Source organism: Mycetomoellerius zeteki, unplaced genomic scaffold (genome assembly GCF_001594055.1).
Source record: "Mycetomoellerius zeteki isolate Tzet28-1 unplaced genomic scaffold, Tzet1.0 scaffold62, whole genome shotgun sequence".
NCBI classification, from domain to species: Eukaryota; Metazoa; Arthropoda; class Insecta; order Hymenoptera; family Formicidae; genus Mycetomoellerius; species Mycetomoellerius zeteki.
Window position 1 is genome coordinate 3,501,186 of NW_017257632.1, and position 23,125 is coordinate 3,524,310.

Genomic DNA, 23,125 nt, shown 5'->3' on the forward strand with positions numbered 1-23,125 from the left:
TATATATATATATATATATATAATACATTAATGTCCAAGTATAGTATCTATTATAAGCCGTTGCATTAAAAGGGCATAGTAAGAACACTAGACTGAACCCTTGCTGAAAGAGGAGCGGAACCGATCGATGAATCGGCGATCTGTGAAATGTCCGTCAGAGCGAATAAGCACTTCTGATACTCACGGCACAGAAATTGTAATTGGATTCGCAATGCGCGACGTTCACTGATTTCTCGTGTGTCGCTGCGTCCGTAATTTTCATAAATTCGCTGTAGTATAAAGTCAAACGTGGTCTCACTAATCAAAATGAATTTATTTTTTATCCTTAGGTGTACCACTGGCAAAGTCAAAATGTCAAAATTTCCGGGGTGGACGATATGGTCCTTTTACCGAAGATCAATGAGGATGCCATCATCGAAAACCTCAGGAAGAGATACATGGACGATTATATATTTGTATCCTTTTTTTATATAAAATCCATAATTTTGGAAAGGCATTTTAAGATAGCTTAATTAACTATGACAAATAATTCATGAATGTTCCTTAAAATGCTATCAGACGTGTATCGGACCCGTATTGGTATCGGTTAATCCTTTCAAACAAATGCCATACTTCGGAGAGAAGGAAATCGAAATATACCAAGGCGCGGTAAGAGTGAAAATGCTATTTTTCTCGTTGGAAAACATAAGAAAAGTCTATGGCTACGTTTATACCGTGCGCTTAGTCCGTGACCTATACGATAGGTGTCTTTGTTTAACCTACAGGATAAACAAGGACATCTATTGTATAGGCCGCGGCCTAAATGCACGATGTAAACGTAGCCTATGTCATTTTAGGCACCGTACGAGAATCCACCGCACATCTATGGACTAGCGGACGAGATGTATAGAAATATGTTGATCGACAACGAAAGTCAATGCGTCATTATTAGGTAAATTGGTAAACGATACTTGCATTAAAATAATCTTATGTTAATAAAGATTTCAGTGAAATATTTATATTTGATATTTTGAAATATTTATTTAATATATTAATCGAATGTTAATTTAACGTATCAACCGAATATTAATTTAATATATTAATCGAATGTTAATTTAATATATTAATCAAGTATTAATTTAATATATTAGTTGAACATTAACTTGATATGTTAATTGAATTACTAATATTAATTTAATACATTAATTGAATATTAATTTGATATATTAATTGAATATTAATTTAATATATTCATCGAAAACGTGCTTGTTATGTTTCGATCTTTATCTTACAGTGGTGAATCGGGCGCCGGAAAAACGGTTGCGGCGAAATACATAATGTCCTACGTGACGAGGGTGAGTGGCGGAGGCAAGAAGGTACAAAAAGTAAAGGACGTGATCTTGGAGTCGAACCCTCTTTTAGAAGCTTTCGGCAACGCGAAGACAGTGAGAAACAATAACAGCAGCAGATTTGTACGTTTCAAATTATGATCGAATTGATTCATTAGTTTTTACTAATTTGTTAAATGTACTACAGTCGACAAAGTTATTACTCAAACAGAAATAAAGGAAATCTTAAATTTTTAGGGAAAATACGTTGAGATGCAATTCGGGTCGGGCGGTCAGCCAAACGGTGGAAAAATTTCGAATTTTCTTTTGGAAAAGTCGAGAGTAACTTGCCATAATCCCGGCGAGCGGAACTTTCATATATTTTATCAGTTGGCGACGGGCGCTAATCAAGAAATAAAAAGTAAGTGACCTATTAAGAGATAAAAGTATCGGTGACAAATAAAATTAATATAATTTAGAAGGATAATAAAAAAGAATTTAAATTTTCTAGCTGAACTTGGATTGACGGATCTCGATTATTATCAATATTTGAGTTATGGTGGTAATTATAGAATGGATGGCACAAACGATGCGCGGGATTTTCAGGAAACTCTTAAAGGTACGTAATTAAAATGTATCTCACAGTGTTAATTAATTTCTGTGCAATTATAATTAATAGTATAATATTCCATAATTATTATAGTACATTTTTATATCTTTCTTCCTAATTACTAATAGATCTCGCTAATTTAATACGTTACTTTAATAATTAATTAATACGTTAATACGTTTAATAATGTATTGTTTAATGTCTACAGCGTTGAATGTTATGGGAATAAAAGACGAAGAAGTGATGGATATATTCAGATTAGTAGCTGGAATTCTTCACTTGGGAAATATACAGTTTGCTGAAAACGGCAATTATTCTCAAATAGCTGATAAACAATGTAAGCTATTCTATGTGTTAATTAAGGCTGCGTTCTGATATTTACCGTCAATATACTGAAAATCTTATACAGCATGTATTACGTACCCTATATAGATTTTCAGCACTGACAGTGAATACAATGAATATCGAAACGCAGCTTAAGAAATACAATACGACAAAATATAACGATTAGTTACATAACTTATCTCTTATTGGTATAACTTTGTATATAAGTCGCACAAAACATATTTATCTATATCTTATCATATATAAACATTACTAATCGATCGATAATAAAATAAGTTTTAATATAATTTCTGCGTATTCTGTATTTGTATTATTTACATTTTTTGCTTTTTTTTAATCTAATTCTAATTGTATACGTGGATATGCTTTTAGTTCTCGAGTTTCCAGCCTATCTCTTTAGAATCTCGGCAGAACAACTGTCACACAAATTGATTTCTCGAGAATTCGAGTCGAAATGGGGAAGTCAATCCGAAAGTGTAGATGTGACATTGAATGTAGAACAGGCGCTTTATACGAGGGACGCTTTGGCAAAGGACATCTACGCTAGGCTTTTTGACTACTTAGTTAAGGTGTGGCAGAGCACTCAACGTTTCAAAGTTTATTTAAAATAAGTAAATTTATTTAAAACCATTTTTTTAATTATATAGAAGAATCGCGTATTTTGCGCTGATTATGTAATCTTATTTGTTAGAGAAAAATCGGTATAGAAAATAATTAACTGTTTCATCTCTTTAATTTTTTTTATACCAAATAAGAGAATAAATTTCTCTTATTTGGTATAAGAAATACATTTAAGAAATATCTATTTTAATTAGATCAATGTAATCTTTTAAACACAAAATTATCGCATAATTTTAATTCTGCTGGTTTGTTCAAATTTATTATATAATATCGTTTGGATCGATGAGGAAGCTATAAAAAATAAAAAAATTTTACAGAGAAAAGATCTTAGATGAAGTTATCAAATGCCAAAGAAGAAAGTTTTTAAATAAAATATTGGTAAAAAAATAAATTATATTCTGACTCAAATAAACCCGAATAGACCAGCAGGGTTAAAAGACATTCAGTTCTTCTGTTATTAACTAATTGATAATTTTACAGAAAGTCAATTCAGCTATGGAAACAAAAACGGACGGATACGAGATTGGAATTTTGGACATATATGGCTTCGAGATCTTTGAAAAAAACGGCTTCGAGCAATTTTGCATAAATTTTGTGAACGAGAAATTACAGCAGATTTTCATTGAACTAACATTAAAAGCGGAGCAGGTAAGTCCTTTCGTTAATATTGTTCTCTTTATATTTCGCGTTAAAGTAGTCTCGGTGTTTGTTTACATCTCTTTGTTAAAGATAAACAGCAAATTGTCAAAGTGATATGAGTAATAAAAATTTTACTAACTACGCGCTTATATATATATTCTCTAATTCTATATTAGTTGACTATATATATTACAAGTATATATTAATCTGTATAAATAATATTTATATATTTTTATCGTTATATCCGGTATAAATTAAGGTTGAGGCTAATACTAGAACGTCAAATTTAACTTTGCAACGTTAAATATTCTCTGAGACATAATAATTATCTCTATAAAATTAGCATTCTATTTCCAGAAATTTCCGATATGATCGAGCTTTGGCTTTTCTCATATATTAGATACTGTGATCCTAACTAAAATAAAAATATAAAATTAATTGACCAATCATTCCATACAATAGAAGACATGAATGTGATGACAGTTTTTCTGAATTTTATCTTAAATAATTACGAGATGTCCTAATTAAATTTATATTTATATATATATAATCGTTAAAAATTTTTTTGTATTATATATATTTAGAGAAGAGCTAGAACTCTATTAATTATTCTGAAAATATTAAAAATAGAGTGTTTATTTCACAAAAAAATGAAATAATATTTTCAATGCAATCACAGCTAACTCCTCAACGAGATGTCCGAAATTTTGTGACGATTATAAAATATCATTCTACAAAAAACATAAAAATTCTGCTATTCGTATAATATAACATTTACGATAACTGATAAGTAATACAAATAATATATAATTCATGATTTGAAAAAGAAAGGTATAAATTAATGTTAATGACTATTGTGTAATTAATATAATTAATTACGTTAATGTAATTATGTTAATTGCACGAATTAATATTTTATTTCAAAACATATGGTATATCAAATCAATTTTCTTTTTCGTACTTTAAAATAAGACTGAATTAAGTATAATAAAAAATCTTCAGAGTCGTGATTAAATTCATACTTTCGAGGAAGTTAATTTTTTCATTTTTACAGAAATATTTGATTTTACTCTTCGAAACTGTATCCTGGTAGGATATCTGTCCTCCTAAGTGCGTACCTCTGCACAGGCGTGGTCTGCGCCATCAGATTCCGTCCATAGACTTTGCTGGGCGGCGCGGGTATCTGTTTAGGTAGCTCGCTGGACGTGACCATGGAATTCTCCGTGGTCGACGGTTCGTCCGCTCCGTAAAACGTTGTTTGATCATTCTTGCCTACCTCGTCGTTTCTCAAAACAATACCATCAACGCGACGATCGAATTTCTTGGGTGGTCGAGTCTTCTTATCTCGCGTCTTCCAGTCGGTTTGCCTCTCGAAAGGTCGCGTGACCCTGAGGTATCCCACCGCACCTTCGCTCGAGGTCGCCGTGGACGAGGCGTTGGTATCCTTGCGGAAGGAACCGCTGTGTCCTCGCACGTTCACGTAGACCTTGGGCCGTCCACTCTTCAAATAGTACAACTTCTCGTTAAGGCTCGGCAGCTTCGGCGGATTCAACGATGGGCGTTTGTCGTTATCGAAGGTGTCTACACGATAATTCGGACTAAAACCCATATCTCGCACACCAAGAATAGAGTGCGGGATCACTTCGGGATTCGGGTAGCCATTCGGCGTTCGCCCCGCGACGACGCGTTGCTCCTCCTTCAGCATCGTCCGCATCAGACCCTGCAAATTCGCGGCGTCCATCTCGTCCGCGCCCTGCAGCTCAATCTCGAAGAGCCTGCGAAGAGAGAAGAAATTCAATTTTACTTAATTTCATGTAGATTATAGCTTTTCGCTAATGATACAATGAAAATTGATATCGAACGGATGGAACTTTGAGATGCCGGTTAATCAATCGTAAATACAGGAGCTCGTAGTAGTATGAGTACCAGATAGGAATAGCATAGCTAATCGGATATTAACGGTAAGCATCGAGCGAGAGCGAGAGATTGCTTTTTTATTTTCACGATATTACGAGGTTAATCCGATCGCGATTACAGGTGTCATTGTTGAGAAATGACTTTCTGCCCAAACTCGCGGATATTCGCGATTATTAAACCGCAGCGATCGCGGTCGCACGAAGAAGAGAATCGAAAGACAATCGGTTTGTCCAGCCTTAATCGCGCTTAATATTTTGCTTTGAAAATTACCGGTTGCGCCCAGCGTATCGGTGTCTGAAGATACGAATTGTGGTCACGTAAATCTGCCATCGTTGAAATTACACAGGAGCAATTACCCGCTCGGGTTTCTCACGTTTCTCGTGCGCCGCAACGAAGACGGCTTTTCATTCGCGCTAATTGGGCCGCTTTCCGTTGGTGGGAAAGAATGGTGTTTCAGGTAGAGTTTTCCTCTTTTGTTCGAGCGATTTAAAATTGCGAGACCCGAAGTAAATATCGTTTCATAATCACGGTGAGTCAGTTGAGAGAGTTTCCCGAGAAGAAGCCGTTAACTAGAGTGGAATAAGTAGCTACCATCATTGGCCATCCGTTAATATTTTGCGAAACGCATTCATGAAAGACTTGGAACTCGTACAATAAAATTTGGCATTATAAGTAAGTAAAATCACATTCGTGATTAATTCTTCAAAATTTTAACGAAGAAATAAAGATTAAGTTTTATTATTTGAAAATACATTTCACTGTTAAATTTATAATGTCAGATTATACCCAATTTGAATTATTTCTTATCGTATCTATAGATCGCCACTGGTGCTACTCAATGTCGTTAATTTGATTAAAACAATTGAGTTAAATAATTTAACTCAAGAAAATGTATTAATAAGTTTGATCAAATTTAATTTATTAATTACTAAGTGCATACGTTAGTACGGACGATGTTCATTTTGAAACTATAATTACGGAAATATATATATATATATATATGAATTGATTTTCATTTTAACGTAGATGAAAGTTAAAAATAATAAAATGTTATTTAACTCAAGGAATTGAGTTACCATTGCTCCTTTGATATCTAACAGTGTTCGATTCAAGATCGATCAGGCGATAATAATTGACGGACCGATTGATCACTTCGAACGAGTTCGCAATTCTAAACGCGAAACGAAAGTGAATTGTCGGTGCAGCGATGGCCATGGAATATAATATCGATACCGGTCGGCGATATGAAAAAAATAGCGCGGAAAAAGTCGCATTGTAATGAACGCTGGTCGCTGGTGAATCGATACCTGTAGTCCTCGGTATCTGGTCTCTCCACATTGGTGTTTCGCGGGACGCCGTGCAGGGATTTGCCCTGGATGGATTTGCGCGCGGATAGTTCCTGATCCTGGTGGATATGATTAGGTGACGAAGGTGGCCTCGGCAGGACCATGGCCGACGTGGTCAACTCGAACAGGACGAGCAGCACCGTGGCGCAAACGCTAATTCTTCGCGACATCCTGCAAAGATTGTTTTCTCCGTATGAGAAATAAAAACGTCCACTGCTGCTTTATTCACACGAGAAACTTAAGTAGTATGTGAATTGGCCAATCACAGTAGAGACCGAAAGGCTATAATGTAGCAGCAGCAATTCAACATGTTGATTTCCTCATACTTAGGTTTTTCTATCAATATCAGCTGTTAGATATTACTCAGGTTTATGCCTTGTACTGAAAAAAAAATGTATTGAATCTTATACATATTTCTTTGAACAGTACTAAGTAAATAGATATTTACTTAAAAAATGATAGTTAAATTAATTGTTTTTGTATCAAATAAATACATGTTTACGCTTATTAAATATTTACTTAGAACTATCAAACAAATATTTATTAAAATTTAATATTTTTTTCAGTGTATTTAAAATTTAAAGCTCATGGAATATACAAAGACATAAAATAATAAGACATAAGCAGTAAATAAATCAGCCAACATCACAGTAGAAAACATAAAATTATCTTACGTTCTCTATTGTGATTAGCTAACTCGTTTACTGCTTACTATCTTACATTTTTCTATGCGCTTCTGACTTAATTTCGTTAACAGTTTTCTTTTCTCTTTCCACAGAATTTTTGTAAAATTCGTTTCGTTCTGGTCCGAATTAATCATTTCTCTGCGTTCGTTTTGTAATTAAAGTATACAGCTTGACAGCCAAAGAGAAATTGTAGAAAACGTTACTGTTAGTCAACGCATATAAGAATATATGTGACGCTTATATAAGACACACAATGTATGTGTCTCCAATTGAAATCGACCGGAAATTAATAACCTGCGATTAGTCGTTGTGTGAAACAGGATATCCGTGTAATCAGAGGTCGATTGCGTGGGCGAGTAGGTATTACGTTTTTCAACGATTGGAATATTCGACTCGAGCAATTTCACGGAGCGTTTTCTTCACCGCCGAAAAACCGTGACAGGAAGCCATGACAAGATAACGGGACGACGCCGACGTGCTCGACCACGCCGTGTAACGAGCACGTTAGCAATAAACGTGGTGAAAGTTTTACTCGCGCGAGCGGTCCGCCCGCGAGCGAACAAAATGATACAATTTCTCTTGTTTTTCTTACGTAAGGCATACGCGTATTCAGGAATGCATTCGAAGACAATTGTTCTACAATCGGCAGGTACAATTTTCCCGGTATCGGTATATACGTTTGACGTTTCTCCGGCGTTGCCGCAAATGTTGCGAGGCATAAATTCTTTAGAAGAGAGCGCGAAGAGAAAAGTGGTGAATCAAAGCCGAATAACGACTCGTTACACTTTTGCCGCTTCATAGTTGGCGCGTTCCCGATAATTTCCCGATCTACCGATCTTTTGTTCGTACGTCGTACGACAACGCTCGATTCGGAGCGGATCGGTATCCATCCGGCGCGGGCGATTCGCCGAGTACAAAACGCGGCGGGCATTGTATCTCTAATGTCTTTGTGTAACGTCGACGAATGTTAAGCTGGAAATGAATCCTAGCGTTTGACGTGGGATGAAATCATCTCACCGTTTCTATAAATTGTACGCTAGTTTAACCGCGAAATGATAATTGCCCGCCGGGCACGACGATACGTTCCAATAAGCATCCAGCTCTCCTCTCCAATGATGGTGCAATAATTGAACGGGATCGAGAGATTATTTCCCCGGATAATACACTCACCTTGCACACAATCGAGATGCGAGGTGCAAGGTTGAATGGCGTGGCAAAAAGCTTATTTCGCAATGCTTATGCAACTGTCAGGTCCTTCTCCTCTCTGGTTATTTATAGCTTAATTATTATTAATTCTTTGTGGCGTTTCCCGGTCAATCCACAGTGGATTTTATACCGAGATATATTTCTCTCGCTTACGGAAGGCCGCTTTCATGAGGTTTCACATTTTGCAAGATACGAGGTGAACTATGAGCCATTGTTTTCACCTACATTATTTTATTTTAAAAATTAAAGGGATCCTAAAGTCATATCTGTTTTATCAATTATTTTTCAAATAAGTATTAATATTTTTCTAACTGCCTTTATACAAATTAAAAATCCTTCCACAATTAAAATATAAACGGTAGTCCAAACCGATCCTCTTTATGCCAAAAACTAAAAAAGTTAGAAAATTACAGTTTTTTTTATCGATTTTCGACATCAACTTTAGGATCCTCTTAATGCCAATATAATTTTGTCAATATCATATATTTTAGATGCCAAATACACGAGGTCTCTTCTCGCACACAACATAAAAAAAATTGAACTTTGCAATATTAGAATTCGCTTTATCTAAACGAAAGTCTTCTTTCGGTTTTACTAACGTTATTAAAAAAAGTGTATCATCCAACTAGGATGACTGCTGAAACCCACTTTCGCACCATATATAAATCAAATTATAAATTATATTGTTAAAATATCGTACGGAAAATTTGCGAGGTTTCATTCAAGCATGAAAAACGCGATTCTCGAATCTATTTGTCAACAATCAATTCTAGCGCTCGTCAATTCCCGATTGTAGTAAAAATTATGTTCCTAAAGAGCGAATAAAATTGTTCCTTTTTTTCTTTCGACCGTGAAAGTATCCGTACCGACTGAATAATTACAATCTTTTTCCATTCCTGTAACGAATCGTTGGAAACTTTTTCGGTTTTATTCACTACTTTCTCCATTATATCCTCTTAATTTTTTTTATATAATCTTAGTAAAAATTTATTAAAAGATATATATATAACTCTATCGTTTCTTATAAGAAATTAAAAACAGAAATAATTATCGTGCAGTCTAGCGTTGGCCAGTCGACTAAAAAAAGTTACAATGTATATACGATACAGAATGATAGGTATTATAACTCGATTACGAAAGCGATTTAACTGAGGTGCTAATCGTGGCCAATCTGACCAAGAATGTTTCTCCGCAGTTAGAAAATCTCCAAGGATTTCTGAAACTGAATACTTTCTAGATCGCGTTTTACAATCAGTGAAAGGTCTTCAAAGTAGAAATAATATCTCGAAAGTAAGACAAATCTTCAATATAAATTCAAGAAGCAACGATCTAACGCGTGTATTGTAATAACGTTGAGCAATTCGATCACGATAACGGCCTACATCGAGAAAGCTACATTTCAGAATACGTAAAGGACGAGTAAAGTGAGGATACAGAGGGACGTTATCAAACCGGTTTTCACGAGAAACAGATGTATTTACACGAAGTGAGTACGATACGTACCGGACACAAGTACTCGTCCGGTAATCTCATATTACCGTTCGCCCAGCAGAAGTACAATATAACACAATATAACGGGCAGATCCTTTCTTTCCCGGACCACGCGCTCTAGCTCTCGCGAGATCTGCTCCACCTCGTCGATTCGCATCCGAGTCTCGGCACCGTGGGTGTGGCTCCGGTGCGGCGAACAGGTTCTCTTAAAAAGTGCAAGTGCAATCGTTGCCCTGGTGAACGTGCTCGACCGAACACGCTCGATGAAGCGGAGCGTGCGACTCTCCACGTGGGGAGCCGACCTGTCAAGCGGCGGTTCTCACCAGCGCGGCGTTTACCGAATCGCGCACCCTGACATTTCGTGTCGACGTCACCATCATGGTGCATTTTACACGCGTGTATTTTTTCTCTTGCTAACCAGCAATTTTCCCCTCTCACCCATCATGATGCAATTCGTAAGACTTGGCAATGTTACTTAGCGAATTTACAATATCGTTACAAGAAAATAAATTAATTAATTAGGTGGTTCAGCAAAGTTATAGTTTGCTACGCGAATTCAATATTTATAATTAACAATAAAATTTGATAAAGAAATTATGCTATAAAAAATTATCACCAATTGTGTAATAAAAGACTTTTCAAGAAGGCTCAATGAGAATAAATCAAAATTTTTTATATTAAAAAATTAGTTAAAAATGAAAATTGCTAACTAACAAGTTTTGTTAAAAATTTTAATTTATATGTTGGATTTTCATGAAAAGTTATCTTTGCTGTATTGACAAATTTACTGTGTTTGTACAACAAATATGATTATCTATTATATAATCGCTAATTTTATTCAGCTGTACATCTTTGTTACTTTAACATAAAAAATTGGCTGTCTGTATACGGCTGTAATTTCCTTGAATCAATGAAATTTTTAATTGTTTTAACAAATCATTTTCTTCCCGTGTAAGTTAACTGGCTAGTTCGTAAAAATCTCTCGGTACGTCGTCAAAATTCTAAGCTAGATATTTCTGTGTATTCGAGTTTACCACAAAGTTTTATTTAGAAAGCCGAGTTGTACATCTCGGTTGTCTAATTGTATCCTGTGTGAACGCTTATCATTTTTACTTCCTATATCTTCGCGAAAACCAAGTAAGTCCAAGTAAATATGCTTAATTTTCGAGAAAATTACAGACTCGATCGAGTCTTTCATTGCGGTCGGAGAATAATCGAAATCGCGCGGTTTCCCCTTAATCGTAAGAACATCTTCAGAATTTCCGCTAGGAAGAAAGAACAGGAAATAGCAAAGTTTGATGATCTTTTTTCTGAACGTTAATGATCACTTTAAGATAACTAAATTCCAGAGAAGTATCACCTCTCTTGTTGATAATCAGATATCACTGTAGCCTCGAACAATTTTTTAAGTGGAATTACTGGCAAGCGAAGAGACTCGACAAGTTTCAAACTTTAACGACAGAATAAATTTTCTTTATGCAGCGTGAAAAGTCTTTGCTGGTTCGAATTGAAGAGCTACTTGCAAGTTTTATATCGATCGTAAAGTATCGCGCAAATGGAATGATGGATCTATGCCGCTCTATTGCAAATCGTGGGCGAGTCCGTTTAAATAGAACAAGGCACGTATTATGGAATTATTCGGAATGGATTCCGATCAGAATTGTTCATTTATTTCCTTGATTTCTATTGTGTTTTCTAGGGAAAATGAAATAATTTCGGTCGGAATCCATTCCAAACAGTTCCATAATACGTGCACAGATTTGTTATTCATCGTGCATTGTGTTTCCAGTTGTAATTAATGAACGTCTAGCTAAAAAGCGAAAGACCATCTATCAATCGCGACTACGATCGAATTTTTCGATCGAACATCACGTAAAATTCTCCCATCCGGAACAACGTCGCGCAAAATGCGGAGCAAAGTTAGAACTAGTTCGCACGCAGAATGATGGCAGCCGATTTTTCGTCAAAATGATAAAAAAACCGGTCGTGTGCCAGGCATGCAAACTATCTACGAGTCGCGTCGCGTCGCGTCCGCCACCGTATGTAGATCTCGCGAGCGAATGAAGACGAAACGACGGCGAAGTAGGACGAGGAAAATTTATTGTCGCAGCCTCCGCGTGTACGATACGAGACTGGAACGAATAATTTGAATGCAAAGAGGGATTCATAAATAATAGCCGATACAGTTATATCCGCGTGAAAAATATTTAACAATAAGAAGAAATACTTAAGGATGTATCACCTCTATCAAAAGTTACTGAAATTGGAAATTTATATCTTTCGTATGAATGTGGTATACATATGAAACACAACACACAATAAGTAATTATATTTAACAATACAATTTTATAGTAAATAAAAATTTTGTCATTTTATCTTAATTATTTTTTAAAAACATCTACTTCTTATTAAAATAATGGTTTATCGAGGTTCTGAATCGCCGCTAAAATTTTTGTGTTACTTTCAAATAGAATATAGAAAAATCTGTAAATTTTTCATAATTTTTTCATTTTATTAAACAATAAGTATAATACATCCTTAAGAAGTAGCGGGATCTATGAAAAAATAGAATACTCGAGAAGAAATATTTGTATGCTTTGAAAGTATAAAAATGAAACAGTGATGTGTGTGTGTGTGTGCATTTTATGTATATATAACTATTGTAAATAAATATATATGTATATATTTAAAACATTACAATTATATATTATACATATACACGATATCACTACAATTATACGCATAATAACCCATTATAAATATTTATTATGAAACATAATAAATCATTCGTTGAATTTCTTATTGAGAATCGAGTAGCGTATTGGATATTATACCGGCAAGATTTTAATTAACCTTTATATTGTTCTGCTCGCGATGAAAAATTTATGACGTCGCAATATATCGCGATACATTACATCTACAATAAAACAAAGGAGTGCGCTGTAAATAAAGAAATTGAGTTGTAAGAAGGCGAAATCGATGACGTGTGCTGGACGGTTTCACTATTAATTAGTATTCGTAATTGTGCGCAGACAGTAATGGGATCATTGTACGATTGAAAATCGAGATGTCGGTTTGCATTCCTTCAGATTGTAAAGGATAAATGTCGTTTCAGATCTTGAAAGATATTTTTCGCGATACGGGGATTCCTAGAAAGTGGCCGATTCGAGATGGACTCGAGATTATCGGAAAACTATTCGGTAAAATTCTCCTCGATCATATCGCCACGTTAAGTCACGCACAGCAGACAACGGTGATGGTCAACGAGGTATCGGAACTTAGAAAGTCGAGGAAACGCTGCCGGTTGCATGCGAACTGGTCGACTCCCACGCCATACTTACGGGCATTTGCCGTTCTTACGTAAATACTCGCGGGCCGCGTTATCGTTCTCCGATCCGATCGTCGATCGACTCGGGCGAGGAAGGCGGAGGTGCAATTAAATTCACACCAGAACGAAAGTGAGAGTGTGTGGTCAAGGCCCGGAGGAGTTCGCCTCTAGGATATTATCTAAAGCCTGTTTCTACCAATTTAGTTTAATTTTAATCTCGGTTCTAACTAACTCTTCAGCATTTTCTAATACAAAGAATTAAAAAAAAAAAAAGAATGAAGAGCAAGTTAAACTGAGAATAAAGTTAATCTACCAATCTGTGGTAGAAACAGAAGTACATTTATTTTCAAACAATTCTCGTATCGCTAAAAATATCTCTCGAGATCTGAAATAATTTCAAGACTTTCAAGCGTACAAACGCTATCTGTTAGATCAATATTATTTCACAATATTAAATAAAGTATCTTTTAAGATCGTGTAATATAAATACACAACAAACAGAAAATAAAGACTCTAAACAATCAAGCTGGAGTCTTTAGTGCTTTAAATAACTCAGTGTGTGAATTTATACATCCAATTCTGCAAACTGCACGCCGAATTTAATTTTTAATTTTGAAACGCAATTCTAACAGAACTAGAGCAATAATATCACAAATTAAATTGACAAGCAATTTAATAGATAATATTGAAGCTGATTGACATCTTAGAGAGATTTTAATAATGATTAAATTTGGCGCGCGCGCAGTTCACAGGATTGGAGATATATATATATAAATTCACATTGAATTATAAGTACTAAAGATCCAGCTTGGTCATCTTGGTCCTTTATTTCCTATTTATCGAATATTATTTTAGTCCTTTTTTGAAAAAGCTAAAACGGCGTCGTTCTTTCTTTCTTCGCCTCTTGGACGCACATTACGAAATCCCAACAAGGAGGAAGAATTACACAACGCGGCAAACAGAAATAGTATAGTCGGCCGTATGACGCGTAAAGCGATAATTGACGATCATTATTCGGCGCTTGTCCGCGAATGGCGACGGCTGCGTTTTGAAAAAAATAAAAGTGTTACGCTCACTGAAAAATAAAAAAAAACCCGCAACTAGAGCACCGCGCCTTTTCTCCTTCCGTTCGCCGCGCAGGAAATGATCTCCTGTCTGAAACGCGCGAGTCATCGCGAGGCCGCTTTGATAAATCGATCACGATTGTGTCCCGCAGCGGACATGAAAACGAACGGTCGTTCAGGAGTTAATTGGTCCTTTACGTAATCGCACTTTTTCGCTCGCGCCCAAGTCAAATAGCGAATTCGATTGGATGCATTCTAGCGAATATTAAAGCTGTTATACACTGATTTAATCCGTGTAAAAGTAAAATGTAAATATTTCGAATTATAAAATTATTTTATAATTCGAAATATTTACATTTTACTTTTACACAGATTAAATCAGTGTATAACAAATATTTTATTAAAATATAGATTTTACTTAACAGCATAATAAAATGTATTGAGAATTTCATAGTTTAATCCGTTTTTATATTTATATTAAATACATTTTTACATCAATTTGTGTACGACGGCTTAAAAACGGATTAAACCATAAAATCCTCGATACATTTTAATGTGCTGTTAAAATCTGTATTTTATAATTTGAAATGTTTCCGTTTTACTTTTACATAAAAATTGTATATATACAACGGCTTTAAGGTGCATCAGTGCGCATTGCACCCATTTAAATTCACTAAAAGTCACCTCGTATTCCAATACAGCACAAATTATTCCAGCAATATTACAGCAACGTTGCAACGTTTCAGCAATATTGTAGTAATATTAGTTGTATTCAGCAGAGAAAACAGTTTTACAGCTGTTGTAAAATTCTTTAATATGATTAGTTTACACATTTAGATACAATGAGATAGAAACTAAGAGCAAGACAATGATATTAAAAAATTTTACAATAATTACACAACTGCTTTCTCTGAATGCAACCATTGTAACGTTGCAATAATATTCTACAAACTTCTATGTTGTATGGGATGATGCTTTTCTTCCCTCCGTACATTGTACGGAAGGCGAAGGAAACTGTTCTAGAGGAGAAAGAAATTTCAAAAACGATTTGAAAACGATTAATCAGTGCCGAAGGCGAAGCGACTTGTGTTTCTCTCGCTCCGATTATTCTCCGTACTCTCATTTTTCTAACGCTAATCAAGCTTGTCGAGAATGGTTAAGAGCGGTAAGCGCACTTCGCGAACGTTTATGAGGCTCGTTCGATTACGACTTTGCGGCTGTTCTTTGTTGAGGACTACAGTCGCGATGACGTTTCACAACGCGGCGCGCGGCAATTAAGTTTCATTAAAGAATATTGGCGGATAGCGAGCGGTTTAATCTAGCACGCACTGACAATTGCGAAGTATCTATAAATGAATATCGACTTACGTGATACTTGATATCAAGACGCAATTCGCATAGGCGCAGATTCATTTTGAAAATCGTCTCATTTCCATTTTCTTTATATTTTAACTCTTCACGAAATATCTTACAAGATATCAACACTCTTGTAATTACGAGATTTAATTAGAGAATTGTATATTTCCACAATCAAGAGGCGTCGTTAATAATGGTCGTATTTCAGAAACGACGTAGACGCTGTATAGTTACCATTTCGCCGACTATTTGTCGCGTCTTAAACAGTCCGCAATTGTACCTTTACAGATCACCTGTCATGCTACGTACGCGAAAAATGAGATTTAAGTTCTCTGACTTTACGAGCGAGGTTTGAACGCGCAATAGCGTGGATAACCGCGACGATAAAATCTGAATGCCGCCACTTCCATATCCGAACGTCATTGTACATGACGAATCTTCTTTGCCTTGTCTCTTTGCTATTTAAATTGATCATTGCGACCATTGGTCGTTGCGAAATTCGCGAGGCGGACGTAAATCGCAGAAATTATCTCGTTCAACCGTAGCAAATTGTGAGAAACTGTTATTGTTGGTATATATGTACTTACAGCTAAGAGGTGTTTCATTGAAAGCAATGAGAACTTAGTCAATAATAATAATGGAGATGAGTATTAATCAACTGTTGTTTCGACACAAAATAATTGTTGACATAAGTGGGGCAAACAAGGAACAAACACAAAAGTCAACAAAAAATCAAAATGACTTTATTTGTATTCTTAACATCAATAAACAGTCAAATTTTTTAACCAAAAATTTTTAACCAAAATTCATCATTTTGACTTTCACGATGCCAAAATAAAGTCGTTTTGACTTTCTCTTGACTTGGTGTTTCTTGGGAAGTCGATTGTCGTTATTTTAGCATCAAAGTAACATCTTTGATATCATTTAATATGAAACAGATGACAAATAAGGTCAGCTTATTAGCTGAAATGCTAGATACTAAAAAGGACGTATTCTGAACCGTACTTGAGATTCACGAAGTAACGCGAACATACGATCTCCTTGGATCCAGTGCTCGTACGATTGTCTTTGGCGTCGCCGCTTTTCCAAATAAAAATCCGTTCTTCGTAAAAATTTTTCTTCCTCAGGAAATGGATCACTCGATCTTTTTATTATATAACGCGCGGTCCATTCGTCCGCGTGCGCGCGAGGATCGCGCCAATCGGTACCATTCGCGGCGAGGAACAAAACGTGATCGCGGCTCCGTGTGCACTGCGGCTAAGGATCGAGTGAAGGTAATGAAATAGCTAAGTGAAGCGATCGCCTTCTCTCTTTCTCTCTTGTTCTTCCCACGTGCGGCTTCCACCACTCCTCGCACTTCGGGATTCTCGATTGGCCGCTATCTCTTCGTCGGTGGCTTTTAAATCCTTTTCACGGCGCACGTGGCTTATTGGCGGACCGCGGAAACACACCTGTCAAACATACTCTCGCAACAAGGTCAATCTGAATCATCTGAATGACGTTGAATCAATTTAAGCTATTCTTTTTTCTTTGAAAAAATACTTTTATATTTCTACGTTACTCGTACTTTTCAAATAAGCAATTTTATACGATTTACAAGTGCAGTGTTACAAGAATTGAGTTGTTTTGCTTCAATGTCGTGTGGAAGTTGTTGCCGTTAGTGCTTTAGATTAACTCCGTCTGTCTACGCGATTAATGTAATGGTCGCGTACTTCGTAATAAAGTCAACATTGTCGCAACAACGGTGACCATTGAATTTCTCGCGGATATATCAAGATGACATCTTTTGCGTTCTTGATGCGCGTTGCGATAACAGTTAGAATACAGTTAACTTTATATTCTAGTATACGAAACAATGAAGACTCTCTAAAATTAAAGTGATATGTAATTATACTCTGTACTCTGATGCGTATCTCGATATCTTCTTTATAGTTTTAACTTCGTTGTAAACTTTCTTTTGTATAATGCCATTATTCGTTAGTTAAAATAATTTTTGTTTAAAAATATATATAGAATCCTAGTCTTCTTATATAACAACAATAAGGCGAAATTCCTTATCAAAGTTTAAAATAATTTTTCCTTTGTTACACACAAAATTCTTTCTAATGCCTGATCGCAGAATTAACCGATATAAAAAATTTGTATTCCGTTTGATGAACTAAAATATTTGATAAAATAATTCTTAATATGGCTCAATCAGAATAAATCAATAAATAAAAGAAGGGCTGCGAGTCAATTATAATGTAAAATATTTAATAATTTAAAAATCGTACATACAAACGTTTCGACACCGATCGGGTCATTTTCAATGTAAAACAACAAAACAATATTATATAAATTATCGGCAATTTTCGGTCACATTATAATGTCCAGTATGCGGTCCATATGTAAAAATATCTTAAAAGCGATCTCATCTCACTTTTCACAATTCTTAAATTGTCTTAATGATGTAAGTTAGATTCGCCGAGAAGAAAACGCAATTAACAAAGTTATATTTAATAAAAAGTAAGCCATAATATACTGTTGGATATAACATTTATCCTCGACGATGTACAGCGACGTTATAAAATATTTGATGTATACAAATATAAATTATAATTATATGCACAGTTATAGTTCTTATGTGTTTTTTTTTTAATGCAGGAAGTATTTTGTTAAGGAACAAAAGAGCTTAGGTGAAGATAGCAATTGACGTTCGACATCTAACTGTCACACGAATCCGGCGATTTCTCGCAAAATCGAGATGGAGCTTCTCTCTCTCTCTCTCTCTCTCTCTTTATTTTCACCGCCGTTAACCCAGAATACACACACATCCATCTTCTCTATTATCTACATTTTTATACGCACCCTTCTCCTCTCGCCAAACCCGACAATTCCGGCAACAATGAAGTGCAGTTTCCCATGAGAGGCATTTGTGACTCCCGATCTAATTAGTTTGCTCATCGCGACCTTTTTTTAGCTCATTAATGTTAATTAGAAACAAGTGTGTGAGTGGCATGTGCATCAGACACTTGTTCTCATAAAAGGATAAAAACCAGAGTGTTTCTGGAATGTGAGATAATATAATCGAGGAGACCGGTATGCAAATTAAAAAATATTGGTAAAAGTATATAAATATTAATTATTTGGTTCCGATGAATTAATACAAGACTATTTTCTTAATATTTGTATTAAGTTCAGTTTTGATAAAAATTAACAACTCTTGTTTACAAGGCATTCTTCTTGTAGCGACTACTCTTGTCGTGAAAAGTTAACAAACGCCAGACTCACTAAAAGACTCGAAGCAAAATTATTCTTATAAAATAAATAGAATAACAGAGAACAAGATGCAGGATGCGGGTCGACGTATCCTCGCGTGCGGCATTGTTCACACGTGCGTGCGTTAAACGAGGCGCTATTTTAATTATTGTCCCGTCTAACGGAATCCGCTTTGAGAAAATAGCCGGAAATTGCTCGAGTTCGCGCTCACGGGCAAAAGCATCTATGCTGCATTCGCGAAGCATCCTTGGTACCTTCAATGGATGCCACACCGAGGATAGACACGACAATGCATTCGTGGACGCATTCCGCGAAGTCGTATGGAAATCAGAGCGCGTATCCATCGAGCGTCTCATTAGACTGGCTAAAGTGGCGTCTACAATGAGATTTTAAGGCGTAAAACTTACTCTCTAAAATTTTTTTAATGAATCTCACTGTGAAGAGCGAAATCTCACTTTTAAAGATTAAAAATTGAGCCACTCTTTTTCAAGACTGGCTTAAAATTTTCTTCACTCTTTAGAGTTTTGATTTTCATGTCCCACAAACTATGTCACTATATATATGTACATACATATTTATATACAAATGTCTATTATTTTTATATCTTAATTTATAATACAAATACTGTGATGAGATAATATAATCATACAAGTGCAATTAATGTGACCTGGGCACGCCAAGTTTTTTTTTTACTCTAATCCAGTTAATTATTTTAATCACTTTCAATCTATCTTATGTGTTTTGCATTATGAAATACTTGGCTAATTGCATTTATTTCATATCCGTTTTTTATTAAAAGGAATGTATTCGATACCTTTTCTATGCATTTGGCGTATATTTTTTCTTTTTTAAAGAGGTTATTTTTAAAGATTTTTCTCATTGCTTTTTGTAAACTTTTGAAAACATAACGTCAATGCCCGGACGCGGCGTCGTCGTCTTCGTCCGGTGTCGCCCGACGTCGCCCGGAGTAAAGATGTAATGCCAAAAAGTTAATAAAACCCTCCCTTTTCTTCTCTTCGTGTACAGAACAAGCGAAATTTTGATTGGGTCTGGGAGACTCACGTGTGTGTTTTAGAATTGAAGCTCAAGTTTTACACCTTAAAATTTCTTGTAGACGCCGCTTAAGGTAGCACATAAGCGTATAGAAGATCGGAGATGAAACGTCAGTGGGGAAATTACGAGGGACGGATGTGTCAAACGAACGCAAATGGAAATACGATTATTAACTGTCGGCGGATTGAACGAATGAAGGTTTCAACTCGCTGTCGCGGGCGTTCTCCTTTGTTCTCCCGTAACTTTTTCTCCTCAGCTCGACGCAAGTTTCCGCGTTTTCCTCGGTCGTCACGCTTGTCCGCCGAACGAGATGGACGAGAGAACGTACGGCTGTCTTGCGGAAGGGTAAAAAAACCCGCGGATGACACCACGGATGACACTACATTACGCGAATCGAAATGAGAGATGTGCGAAATAACAGATTATTACGACTTGGCGCGAGTGCGTAATCAGCACTTACGCGCGGTCGTAATCATCACCGAAACACACGACTCCGTTTATCGCGTGTATTTTGTGCGATTAGCACAACGACAAAGTAATTGCGTGTGATCAACGAGTTGCGACTAATTTGCTTATCGCAATTATTACGGCGAGGCCGAGAAAGCAGCTAATTAAATGTTCGCGGTGTGTCTTTACTTTTTTGTTCTTCGTAAACGCGTGAGAAATCGCCAATTTGAAGTTCGAAAAGTAAAGGGCGTATGAAATTTATCGTACTATTTAATTATCCAATTTCCATACTTTAATAATCAATTTTATATTAGTTGTGTATAAAATATGTTATGTTTAACACATTTATTTTTAACAAACTCAATTGACTAATAATTGATGAGATTTCACTACCAGTTCATATTTTGAGTCACCATTTTTCAAGAAATTTATCAATGCTAACACTCGTATCTTATTATGTATCTAAGCGAGACTTGTTCTATTTTAATGTACTTGATTACGATATTCATTTTGATCTCCATGTAAATTTTGGCTATATTTTTATTTTTCTCATTATTAAGGATGATCTAAAAGCGAGGAGTTGAAACATCGAATTAATTTTATTTTTTAATAAAGAAATTCATACACGGACATCTAGTGTTGGCTTTGCTTGGCATTTGTACTTTGTGATTTATATTCTATTGAGCCTTTTATCATTCTTGATCTCTGTGACATTTCATGCTCCATCCTGTAACATCTTTCCGTGCGACATTATATTATTAATATTAATTTATACCTATGTTATATTATAATCTGGCACGTAATTAGAATAATTTAATTCGCGCTTTGTCTTGACAAAGTCGCTCGACCAGTCTGTTAGAACGAAAGCGGCGGAGGTGAAACAATAACATGGAGCTGTGCGCATAGAGTGAAAGCACCTGCTCCGAAAGAACGTGAAAGAATCACGTACGTGCCAAATTTGACACGCATTAATTATCCATCACGCGAACCATCCATTCGTGGACCACTCGAGCGTTGCTCGAGCGATCTCTGTCCGATGATGTATTATTTGCAACACGGAAGTTTCACGCGAAAAATTTGTGCACAACGTGCGGACACGCTGACCTCTTCGTGAGCCTGTCTGATTCCGAACAACGAGTTTGTGTACATTGAATACAAAGACTCGAGCAGCCCTGCTATTACGCGGCGCAATCCTCCGAGGAACAACCAGCGGAAACTAGTGTCCGAACCACGGTCGTCGTAAAGAGGTCAGGCCTCATGAAAAAGAATCGTTAACTCGAGTAAAGGCCACGACGAAAAAATCGTGCCACTTCTTCAGACCGCGGCGACGCGGCGTGTCGCGATGCGGTACGATCGGACTGCAACTAGACCGGATAAAAAAAACCTGGCCGTGAATCGCACACCTTCGTGAACACAAAGATGAGCTTTAAAATTGTTTACTTAACATTGGATTGCCCGCCTACAAGAAGAATTCGAAGCGGAACAACTGCATCTTTTATATTATCGATGTATACTGCTTGTACAGCTTCCTATCGTTAAGTTCGAACATCGTAAAGAAAGCCGGCGATCGAGAGATCATAGATGCTTTCGAACAAGAGATACAGATGACAATAGTAAATCATTACATCCTTGTTGTTTGCCAATGTTAAACAAAGATGAAATGATCACTGTGTTACATTGTATTTCTTACTGGAAAGCACCAATAGATAACACAGGATTTGCTTTACATTTGGTGATCCAAGTCGACACAAGTATCATTCTGTCTTGGATGTTTTCTGGCAAGGCCTTAGTTGGTGCTTTCCAACAAGAGATAAAATTTAACACAGTAATCATTTCATCTTTATTTAACATTGACAAACAATAAGAATGTTAATTCACTGGGTGCTTTCCAGTAAGACACGCAAATGATATGAATCATTATATCCTTATTGTTTACCAATATTAAACAAAAAGATGATATGATCACTGTGTCATACATATGTCGCTTGGTGTGGAAAGCATCAATTGTATTCTTGCTGGAAAACACCCTTTGTTACTCAAAGGATGGCAAGAAAGACAAAATGATGTGTAATTATGTCGACTTATGTCACTAAATAGAAAGTGCCCACAATGTAACACAGTGAATTATTACATCCTTGTTATTTAGCAATGTTAAACAAAGATGAGATAATATGTAACCGAAAGATGAAATAATCACTATGTCTTGCTGGAAAGCACATCATATTTTCTCATCCAACGTTTCGCGAAGATTATGCGATTGTTTTGGGGATAAATAAAATATATTCGGAAACGGGTGAAACCGGGATGGGAAGGGCTGAAATAACGGCGACCGGTTTCCGAGTTGATCATATTATAACCGGCGGTGAGGTACTTCAGGTTTAGCTCGGACTGAAATGGAAAGCGATTTTAAAAGCGCCGAGCAATCGCGTTATTACTATCGCCTTTCCTTTC

General features: G+C 36.0%; 2 protein-coding genes across 3 annotated transcripts in view; one reads left to right on the forward strand and one right to left on the reverse strand.

Moving 5' to 3' along the window:
• The window catches only part of LOC108728626 (unconventional myosin-Ie), a 41,330-nt gene that overhangs the window by 10,562 nt on the left and 7,643 nt on the right, over positions 1 to 23,125 (forward strand). The window contains exons 2-10 of the mRNA XM_018457307.1: positions 330 to 455; positions 559 to 648; positions 837 to 931; positions 1,274 to 1,451; positions 1,566 to 1,728; positions 1,819 to 1,926; positions 2,126 to 2,254; positions 2,635 to 2,831; positions 3,364 to 3,531. Of these exons, the coding sequence (XP_018312809.1) occupies positions 330 to 455; positions 559 to 648; positions 837 to 931; positions 1,274 to 1,451; positions 1,566 to 1,728; positions 1,819 to 1,926; positions 2,126 to 2,254; positions 2,635 to 2,831; positions 3,364 to 3,531 (1,254 nt within the window). The remainder of the gene's footprint in view (positions 1 to 329; positions 456 to 558; positions 649 to 836; positions 932 to 1,273; positions 1,452 to 1,565; positions 1,729 to 1,818; positions 1,927 to 2,125; positions 2,255 to 2,634; positions 2,832 to 3,363; positions 3,532 to 23,125) is intronic.
• LOC108728627 (uncharacterized) lies at positions 4,483 to 17,177 on the reverse strand. Of its 2 annotated transcripts, none has more exons than XM_018457309.1 (3): positions 16,933 to 17,177; positions 6,747 to 6,956; positions 4,483 to 5,297 (listed from the first exon to the last, which is right to left on the reverse strand). In XM_018457309.1, exons 2-3 carry the CDS (start codon positions 6,953 to 6,955, stop codon positions 4,589 to 4,591), a joined length of 918 nt encoding a protein of 305 aa, XP_018312811.1. In that variant the 5' UTR covers position 6,956; positions 16,933 to 17,177; the 3' UTR covers positions 4,483 to 4,588. The 2 variants fall into 2 exon arrangements, with proteins under 2 accessions (XP_018312811.1, XP_018312810.1); XM_018457308.1 differs by having other exon boundaries at positions 16,922 to 17,177.